The following is a 10,000-nucleotide window of genomic DNA, read 5'->3' on the forward strand; positions in this document are numbered from 1 at the left end:
CACAGCAAATAAATAAATAAACTTTTGTACCGCTCTGCTCAGTCCGACTCGATACGAGCTGTGACATGAGTCTGATCCGGCTGATGTAAAGTGGTGATTGGATGTTTTGGACTAATATAACCGTGTAGTTTATAGCGGTTTCCAAGTCGGGAGAACATGTGGCCGACACACACACACACACACACACACACACACACACACACACACACACACACACACACACACACACACACACACACACACACACACACACACACATGTGTGTGTTCCCGGCTCCCGCTGCAGCCTGGGGAACCTTCTGAGCCTCTCAGTGCGGTTCTCTTTTTTTCTTGTTCCCACCCCCCCCCCATCTCCTCCCCTCTCTCTTTTTTTCCCCTTGTTCTTCCTCTCTTTAGGGTTTAGGAGAGTCTTGCTTTCCCTCAATCACTTTTCTCTCTCTATCTTTCTTTTCTCTTTCCCCTGCTCTCCCCCGGCCACATCCCCCTCCTCTCTCTCCCACATCCCCCTCCTCTCTCTCCCACATCCCCCTCCTCTCTCTCCCACATCCCCCTCCTCTCTCTCCCACGTCCCCCTCCTCTCTCTCCCACATCCCCCTCCTCTCTCTCCCACATCCCCCTCCTCTCTCTCCCACATCCCCCTCCTCTCTCTCCCACATCCCCCTCCTCTCTCTCCCACATCCCCCTCCTCTCTCTCCCACATCCCCCTCCTCTCTCTCCCACATCCCCCTCCTCTCTCTCCCACATCCCCCTCCTCTCTCTCCCACATCCCCCTCCTCTCTCTCCCACGTCCCCCTCCTCTCTCTCCCACGTCCCCCTCCTCTCTCTCCCACGCCCCCCTCCTCTCTCCCTTTCCCTGTCCTTATCTTTCGCTCTCTCTCTCTCTTGCTCTCTCTGAACCCCTCTCTTCTCCTTTCTCCCTCTCTCCCCCTCCCCCTCTCTCTCTTGATTTCTCTCTCCCCGTCCCTCTTCTTACTCTCCCCCCTCCCCCCTCTTACTCTCTCCCTCTCTCGCTGTATTTATCTATCACCCCCACCTCTCTCTTTCTCTCCTTCCTCTATCTCAGTGTGTACTGACCTCAGTATATCAATGTTCCCTGTTTCGTGTGTGTGTGTGTGTGTGTGTGTGTGTCTGTGTGTGTGTGTGTGTGTGTGTGTGTGTGTGTGTGTGTGTGTGTGTGTGTGTGTGTGTGTGTGTGCGTGTGTGTGTGTGTGTGTGGGTGTGTGTGTGTGTGTGTGTGTGGTTGTGTGTGTGTTTGTGTGTGCGTTCCTGTCTGGGCATGTCCTCTGTGGGGCATAAGCCAGGAGCATCCATCAATCAGAGAGATAGCACCATATGACTCATTTATATTTAGAAGTCTGGAGGGGAAGTTATTCTGATAATGGTTATTCTTGGAAGAAAATGCCTATGTTCATGTCAGTATGTACCTACATCATGTTTGTATTTGTATAGTTTGTGTGTTTGTGTTGGTTTGTGCGAGGGAAAGAGCATATGGATGTGGTTTTCTGTGCTTGGGCATGCCATATCATTAATCTGTGTTGTGTAAGGATCTCTTGTGACTTGTAAAGTGTTTATTTATGTTTCCGTCAATACTGATGAAATATGATCCTTCGGGATCCTGGTCCAAAAAACATCAGAATTGCGTTGGTCAGGCCCTCGGTTCAACTGCCCTGACCTACATTGAAAAAAAGACCTGGCTATGTATAAAACCACGTCCCACACAACCATGTTTTGCTAAATCCAACTCCCTGTCATTCTCCCATAAGGAAACTGACCAACAGCTTTTATCTCCCCAACTGTTTACAACTTCCTGTGTGCGTGGATCTCAAGGCGTCCTTGTGCTGTGTTTTCCAGGGGGACATCCAGCAGCTGATGATTGTAGCAGACCACCGCGCTGCCTATGATTACTGTGAACACTACAGCCCCGACTGTGAGGTGGCCGTCCCCGACCAGCCTCAGAACCAGGACCCCAACCCCAATGAATACGTGAGTCCGGCATCCCGTCGCCCTCCCCCCCTGTCCCGCCCCTTGAGCCTCACGTCTCAAGGGGCGGTCTGTCCGTCCACCCTGCGCTGTCTGACCCGAAGACGGTGCAGAATATTAATTAACAGCTCAACGTTGACTCATACGTTGTTTTAATTGTTCTTCATTATGGTCAGAATGTGAGACAGCAGCGTTCATGCTAATAAGGAGCGGAATAGTATCAGAGGTGTTCGATTCCCAGGTCGGGTCCGCCTAGTCCAGCAGTCCGCCTGTAGCCGTCCTTCAGCCCGAGGGCTCGCGCCATACCTGCCCAGCATCGTTATTAAACAACTCACTGCAAAGTTGCTTTGGATAAAAGCATTGCCTGATGCTGCATTCATAAATATGTTATTGTGTTGAAGGTTGTTGCTAGAAGGGCTACATTTATCCTCCTAGTGGGTGGGCGAGGGCAAAGTAAATCAGTCAAGTTTTAAAACCTGCTTAAACATTCCAGTCCCAGATTGTTACACCATCCAAAATGGCCTCCCATCAGGTATTCATAATACGGAGGAGATAACACTGTAATAACGGCATTGAGGAGCCTCTCTGCCAGTGGAACGTGCTGACAGAACAGAAAGGGTTCCTAATGCTACGCAGTTATGAAATCATGTGCAGGAATGACGCGTCGCCTGCCCAGGCCTATCACCCTGTTGCTGTTACGTATGGCTTTCTTCTAGTTCTGCTGAATAAGAATATAGAGCAGATTCACAGACCAAAAATAAAATATGGGTTTTACAAGTGTACCCGTCCTTCTGATTATGAAAAAACTTTTATGATAGGGTCACAGATATGACATCATCTTCGTCTTAGAAAATAAAAAAACTAAATGCCAGCGATTGAAGTGTTGAATGCTGACATTTCCCCTCAGTAGACCCTACACCTCAGGTCATAATAATGATATGTTGTTTAACATAAATGTTCAAACACATCCCTGACACTCGAGCAATCCCTCCCACAAAAATCGCTGCCTTTCATTTCATAAAACCTCTTCCTTTCCGTTAAACTCTGCCCCAGGGCCCATCTGTCAGTCTGTTTATTGGGGGGGGGGTGGGAGAGGACTTAACCTCACCTCTCTTAGCTTTGTTCAAGCTGTGAAGGATGACTGCGGAAATCATCAAAGAAATGATTTGTTCATAAAAGCCAACGAAAACGGACAAAGTAGGATAGGCAGAGGACAGCATTCCATCTCCCCATGTGACTACCTTCAGGTGCCCTCGAATAAAGTGCCTAACCCTCACCTGCTCTTTAATCACGTCATCTAACATTGACCTGTTAGTCCTTTTGGATAAGATAGCATATTGAAGGGTCTCAGTTTTTCTAACATTGTTATTTTACTTCGGTGTGTGCGCAGAGCCCTGAAGAAGACAGCTACTACTATGAGTATCCTTACTATGATGAGCTGGGAAGCAAGCCCAGCTCGGAGACCGAGGAGGCTAAGGAGGAAAAGGTAAGAGTCAAAGTAGCTGTACACCTATTTTGACACATGGAGCAGCATATATGCACCCCAAAATATGAGAAAGAAAAAAGCTTTGTTTGTGGTTGTATTTAAATCGACATCTTTGATAACAACTGTGTATATTTGGTACCAGGAGGTCCAAGGGAGCCGCACGGTCACCTCAGAGAAGGCGAGCGCGGGTCCCGCAAACGTGGTGGCGTCCTCCAGTGCCAGCGCCTCGTCCACCGGCGGCACGGCCGCGGGCGGGGGGGCGGACGCCGACGGGGAGACCCCCTACGACAACTACGACAGCTACGGCAACTACGAGTCCTACTACGACGAGACCACGCCCTCCCTGCCGCCGGACGCGGCCCGCAGAGTCACCGTGTCCAGCAGCAGCGCGGCCGGGGGCTCCCTGGACCTCGGCGGAGGCGTGGACGTCCAGCCGGGCACTGGGGCCGGCCTGGAGCGGAGGGTCATCTCCACCGGCGCCGGTTCTGACGGAGGAGCGGCGACGGCGATCACCACCGACAAACCCGCCGTGAGTCCAGGGGCGGGGCTTTTGGGTCTCCGGAGGTTTTGGGAGATGTGTTTGCTTGTGTCTGGGCGGGTAAAGCATGCTCTGGTGGGGACGGCTTGTCGTGGCGTTGGTGGGGGGGCGCGTGCTACGTCACCTGTGCCCTGAGCACGCCCCCTAGAGATTGGGCTCTCCTCCTCAAGGTGCAGTACGCGTCTCAACTCCACCTTTTGCTCTACTAGGTGGGAGACGCCTACGATGGCGCCTACGGGGAGTACGAATATGAAGTAGAGGGCGACGCCACCGCCGGTGGAGCCGGTAGCACCACCACCCATCTCGGAGGAGGTGGAGGTTCCTCCAGCAGCAGCACCGTCAACCTTGGCGGTGGAGTTGGAGGCTCAAGCAGCAGCACCGTCAACCTGGGCGGTGGAGTTGGAGGTGGTGGTTCCAGCAGCAGCAGCAGCAGCACTGTCGACCTTGGCGTTGGAGGTGGAGGTTCCAGCAGTAGTGGTACCATCAGCCTTGGTGGAGGTGGAGGCTCCAGCAGCAGCACCATCATCCTGGGAGGTGGAGGTGGAGGTGGAGATGGAGGTGGAGGTGGAGGTGGAGGTGGAGGTGGAGGTTCCACTAGCAGCAGCAGCAGCAGCATCAACCTTGGCGGAGGCGGAAGCTCCAGCAGCAGCACCATCAACCTTGGTGGAGGCTCAAGCAGCAGTTCCAGCACCGTCAGCCTCGGGGGCGGGGCAGCCGGAGGAGGAGGCGGCGCCACCGGGACGGGCGAGGGGGACTACACCGACCAGGGCGGCTTTAAGGAGGAGCACGTCACAGACTACACGGACCTGGACAAGGACATCTACGATGTGTACGGCGTAGACTACGACGACAACGATGGCAAGGTGCTGCCCGCCGTCACCAACGGCGACTACACAGAGGTGAGCCACGCCCGCTGCCACGCCCTCCTCCACAAGATCATGAGGGGAAAGCCTGAGGGGTGGAGGGTGGGTATGGTGAGGTGGAGGAGTCGGAGGGTGACGATGAAGATGATGGTGAACATGACGATGATTTGAATGAGGTTGATTTGAATGATGAGGATGAAGATAAGGATGATGATGATGAGGAGAAGGTGAAAGAAGATGATGAGGATGACTTTGGTGATGAGGATGAAGATACGGATAATGAGGAGGATGAGGATGGAAATGATGAGCAGGATTATGAGGAAGATGAGGATGGTGATGTTGAAGATGAGGATGATGAGGAAGAGGATGGGGATGTTGATGGTGAGGATGATAATGAGGATGAGGAAGAGGATGATGATGATTATGATGATGATGTGATGAGGATGATGATGAGGAAGGGGATGTTGCGCTGATGTTATGTGTGTGTTTGATTTGCAGGTAATCTCATCTCGCGCAGAGAAGGGACAGAAGGGAGAGCCTGCAGTCATCGAGCCTGTGAGTAAATATATTATATATTACCATTGGTTAACTGTTAATTAAATGTGTATGCTTGCTACTGCATTAACTTATCTTAATTAGTGGTTCATTAGCGTCCATTATTATTGTTGGAATACTTATTCTTTATTCTTTAATTATTATTATTCCATTATAATTAAGTGTTAACATTTAAAATCAAATTAATGAAATTCTATGATAACCACTATGATTACAATAAATTTAATGTAAAAACATCAGTTACATATTTGACATTGCCAGTAGAGGTAAACGTTGTTGGCCATATTTGGTACATTAGTGCACTCAGCTCTCACACAAGAGCCTGTCTCACCCACGCTGCGACACCTTCGGGTGAGGCTTCACTCTGGGCTACAGCATAAACATTCACAGAACGGGTTGCCCTTCATCTCTAAACACATGAGGTCAGAGTAAACACATGGGGGGGGGGGGGGGAGAGAGAGAGAGAGAGAGAGAGAGAGAGAGAGAGAGAGAGAGAGAGAGAGAGAGAGAGAGAGAGAGAGAGAGAGAGAGAGAGAGAGAGAGAGAGAGAGAGAGAGAGAGAGAGAGAGAGAGAGAGAATGAACAATTCTTAGAGGTTAAACATCTTAAACTGTAACTCGTAACTGATTAAAGGGCCAATACTTTACCACCAGGTGTCTGTTTTATAGCCATTTAAGCCATTTAAATGAATCTTTGTCCAGCCATCTCATTTATCCATGATACATCTGGTTGGACATGCCTCCTCTCTGATGTCACTAACGGGGTTGATATAAATGGCTTTCTATGGCTTGACAAAATCACACCTGGTGGTGAGATACTGACGCTTTTTCCAGACGATAGAGCCAAATAAAACAATGAATGAACTAATATGATATATTGAATTATTCCAAAAAGTCAACAATCATTAGCATAATCTCTGCAGATGTTTTGTCTCACACAGCTGCTGCCATATTTGTCTGCATATGTGCCCGACAATGTTTTCCATGTTTGTGTCTGAGGCAGTGTGTACAATCGGATATACACATGTATATGTACATATTTTTCCATACGCAGCAATAATGCAATAAGCATCCTCGGTATCTTCTTATTAAGACTGTATCAGAGTAGGATTTTATAAATTCACACAGACAAACACATACTTGCCACAAACACTAATTAATGTAAAACAATGTCCTTAAAATAAAATTAAACATCAAGAATCAGGCTGCTTAGCCAAATTAACTTTTGATTGACGTGATAACCCTTGTCATATGTCAAGAGTTTCCTATACTTAGCATCTTTGTTTTACTCCCAAAAGCATAATGTGAATGAGGCTAAACTTGGGTTTGTTCAAAAGCAGCTAAAGTTCTGGAACATTCCAACAACTTAACAGAGAGAGAATGGATCTGGTGGGCAGCCAGAAAAACTCAAATCACAAGACTGTAAGCAGCTGAGGATTTGGACATTGTGCGGCCCACTGTCCTGGTAATACACCATACGGCCAATGTGTCACCACACAAACAGGGAATGGTCACAGAGGGATGAACTTTCTCCAAACTCTCTTTTTTCGTAGACAACAGTGAAAAGAAAGGCTGTAAATCGAGATCAAACCCTGACACATACAGTTTCCCATTTCATTGTTAAAAAGCATTTTTCCTTAAAAAACATTTCAGACAGATATGTTTCTAACCAACAATTGTAAACCGTATAGGTCTTAAATTTATTATTTTAATATGTACTCATTCTGTGCACATCAGTGCTGTTTAATTAAACCGCCGTTGAAGAAAGGCCGAAACTATTCTGCAGCTCAGCGATGGTCCTTGAGTCATCATTGCGGCCTAACGCTCCCTGAATTAGCTTCCTTTTGGTCGAGTTCCATCATGTTGTGTCAGGTTCTGCAGACCACCGCAGGTCTGTGTCCCCCCCCTGCTCCCCTCTCTCTTTCTCGCTTATCAATCACCTTGCCTTCGCTAATCACCCTGCAATGTCAAAATGACAGGCCAGGAATTCTCGTTAGGTGCAAAACCCCATTCATGCAAATACAACACACAAGAGCTGATGAAGTACGCAAAAGGCCTGTGTTGAATGCTGTTTGCATTGCGTTACACATTTAACACATGAACAATGGTCAACGTGCAGTTTAGAAGGATATCACGGATATGAGCACACACACACACACACACACACACACACACACACACACACACACACACACACACACACACACACACACACACACACACACACACACACACACACACACACACACACACACACGTGCAAGGGAGGAGTCTGACGTGCTTGTGTCTCTGTGTTCCAGGGCATGTTGGTGGAAGGACCTCCTGGGCCTGAAGGTCAAGCAGTAAGTCTGCTTCAATTGTACTGTCTTGTCTCTAGCTCTATGTCTCTCTGTATGTATCTCCGTCTGTAGCGCTTTCTCCCCCGCCCTCTCTGTATGTCTCTCGGTAGCTCTATCTGTAGTTTTCTCTTTCTGTCTTTCCCTCTTTTTTGTATCTTTCTCTATCTATATGTCTCTCTGTCTCTCTTTCTGTATCTGTGTGTAAAATTGCATTGACATAGCCAAAGTACATTTCAATCTACTGTATCTGTCGCTCACTGTTTCTCTCTCTCTCTCCCTCTCCCTCTCTCTCTCTCTCTCTCTCTCTCTCTCTCTCGCTCTCCCGCTCTCTTCCACTCCCTCTAGCTATTTTTTCTACCTACCTGTCTATCCGTCCATGTCTCTCCCTCTCTCTCTCTCTCTCTCTCTCTCTCTCTCTCTCTCTCTCTCTCTCTCTCTCTCTGTATCCCACCCTTCATTCTCTCTGAGCTGTGCTCTCCTCTGTCCTCATCCATTCGCCTCAAAGGGAGTGGCAGTAAGAACAAGGGCTGAGTACGTTGCCCCGGGGCGGTTGCGTCTTGGAGCTTCATTAGTCAACCCTACCTTTTCCATGACCCGCGTGTGTGTATGAGTCTCTGAAACGTTCCAAGTGCCCCCGTACATTAACAAGACGTTAAATCATCCATCTGCACAGAGACGGACAAATACCTTCCCAGGCTGACCCTTTCTTTCCCCATGCATTCCTTTCCTGTGTTTTTGTGTGTGTGTGTGTGTGTGTGTGTGTGTGTGTGTGTGTGTGTGTGTGCGTGTGCGTGTGCGTGTGCGTGTGTGTGTGTGTGTGTGTGTGAGAGCTCTTCATAATAATTAACAGCCGGCCAGCGTTATGAGTTCTTCACTCATCCAGAGTTTCTCACGAGATGTTTCCTTCCTGACAGGGTCTTCCCGGACCCCCAGGGTCTTCGGGCTCACCCGGCAATAGCGGTGATAACGGTGAGAGGGTGAGTATGTTAAACAGTTATGCACCCAGGTGATCAGAGTGCCCTGGACGGTAATACAGCGCATTTTAAAAGAGGCCATGTAATCATGACTGTTTTTGTGTGTGTATGTGTGTGTGTGTCTTTGTGTGTGTGTGTGTGTGTGTGTGTGTGTGTGTGTGTGTGTGTGTGTGTGTGTGTGTGTGTGTGTGTGTGTGTGTGTGTGTGTGTGTGTGTGTGTGCGTGCGTGTGCGTGTGTGTGTGTGTGTTTTTGTGTGTGCATTTTTGTGTGCGTGTATGTGTGTGTGTCTATGTGTGTGTCTCTCTGTGTGTGTGTGTGTGTGGGGGTGTGTGTGTGCTTGTCTGTGTGTGTGTGCTTTTGTGTATGTGTGCCTGCAGGGTCCTACTGGCCGTCCTGGTCTTCCTGGTGCTGATGGTCTGCCAGGCCCCCCAGGAACTGTCCTGATGCTGCCTGTAAGTAAAACAAAATCCAATCAATCACATGACCTATGACATCATCAGCTGTCTTGCTGAGGATTGCACCCTTCAACACCTGTCTTTGTGCAATCGAATTGGCCCAAGTGTCTATGTGTGTGTGTGTGTGCGCGCTTGTGTGTGCGTGTGTCTGTGTGTGTGTGTGTGTGTGTGTGTGTGTGTGTGTGTGTGTGTGCGCTTGTGTGTGCGTGTGTGTGTGTGTGTGTGTGTGTGTGTGTGTGTGTTATGGACTCAAGGTGGCCAATGTATGTTTTGTATGAAGTGCTCAATATCTCAGGCAAGAGGTTTACAGACGCTGCTGGAATGTGGAGAAAATTTTTCTCCCGACTATCCAAATGAGGTGGACTGTCTGGCTAATGCAAATCCATACGTTGTAGCATCCCCTGGTGGAACCCCATCATAGGCTTAGTGATGGCCCACCACCAGTTGCTCACCTTAGTGGGTTAATGATTGCTTCTACTAGGACTTTGAATAAAGAAGTCCAGACGCCATCGCCCAGTTGGTTTGTTGTTAGAGTACCGATGGCTTGACAAAATGCTCCTAATATGGATATCAATATCACTAGCAACTGTTGGAAAAGTTGCTGCAACGTAATGTTAGCATCTGTCAGCACACTGTTATTTCTAAAATAACAGAAAACAGTATACTATATATATAAGTGCTAATTGCAGGCTGGCCCCTAATTGGTCAAGCCAAGTGAAGATTTCTTAGAAAGCACTGAACTCCAAACAGCGATTGACCCGGTGCAGTGGGGGTCCGCTCTGTTACTGCCGACCTGGCGCTTTCCCCCCAC

At 48.7% G+C, this 10,000-nt stretch overlaps 1 protein-coding gene across 3 annotated transcripts in view; it reads left to right on the forward strand.

Moving 5' to 3' along the window:
• The window catches only part of col5a1 (procollagen, type V, alpha 1), a 73,074-nt gene that overhangs the window by 29,973 nt on the left and 33,101 nt on the right, over window positions 1-10,000 (forward strand). For 2 of the 3 annotated variants that reach the window (XM_030353331.1, XM_030353332.1), the window contains exons 5-12: window positions 1,851-1,982; window positions 3,370-3,465; window positions 3,608-3,994; window positions 4,213-4,902; window positions 5,365-5,421; window positions 7,721-7,762; window positions 8,674-8,736; window positions 9,112-9,186. In XM_030353331.1, coding sequence (XP_030209191.1) covers window positions 1,851-1,982; window positions 3,370-3,465; window positions 3,608-3,994; window positions 4,213-4,902; window positions 5,365-5,421; window positions 7,721-7,762; window positions 8,674-8,736; window positions 9,112-9,186 — 1,542 coding nt within the window. The remainder of the gene's footprint in view (window positions 1-1,850; window positions 1,983-3,369; window positions 3,466-3,607; window positions 3,995-4,212; window positions 4,903-5,364; window positions 5,422-7,720; window positions 7,763-8,673; window positions 8,737-9,111; window positions 9,187-10,000) is intronic. The other variant, XM_030353333.1, reaches the window with a different exon arrangement.

The sequence above is a fragment of the Gadus morhua genome, chromosome 4 (genome assembly GCF_902167405.1).
Source record: "Gadus morhua chromosome 4, gadMor3.0, whole genome shotgun sequence".
Lineage (NCBI taxonomy): Eukaryota > Metazoa > Chordata > Actinopteri > Gadiformes > Gadidae > Gadus > Gadus morhua.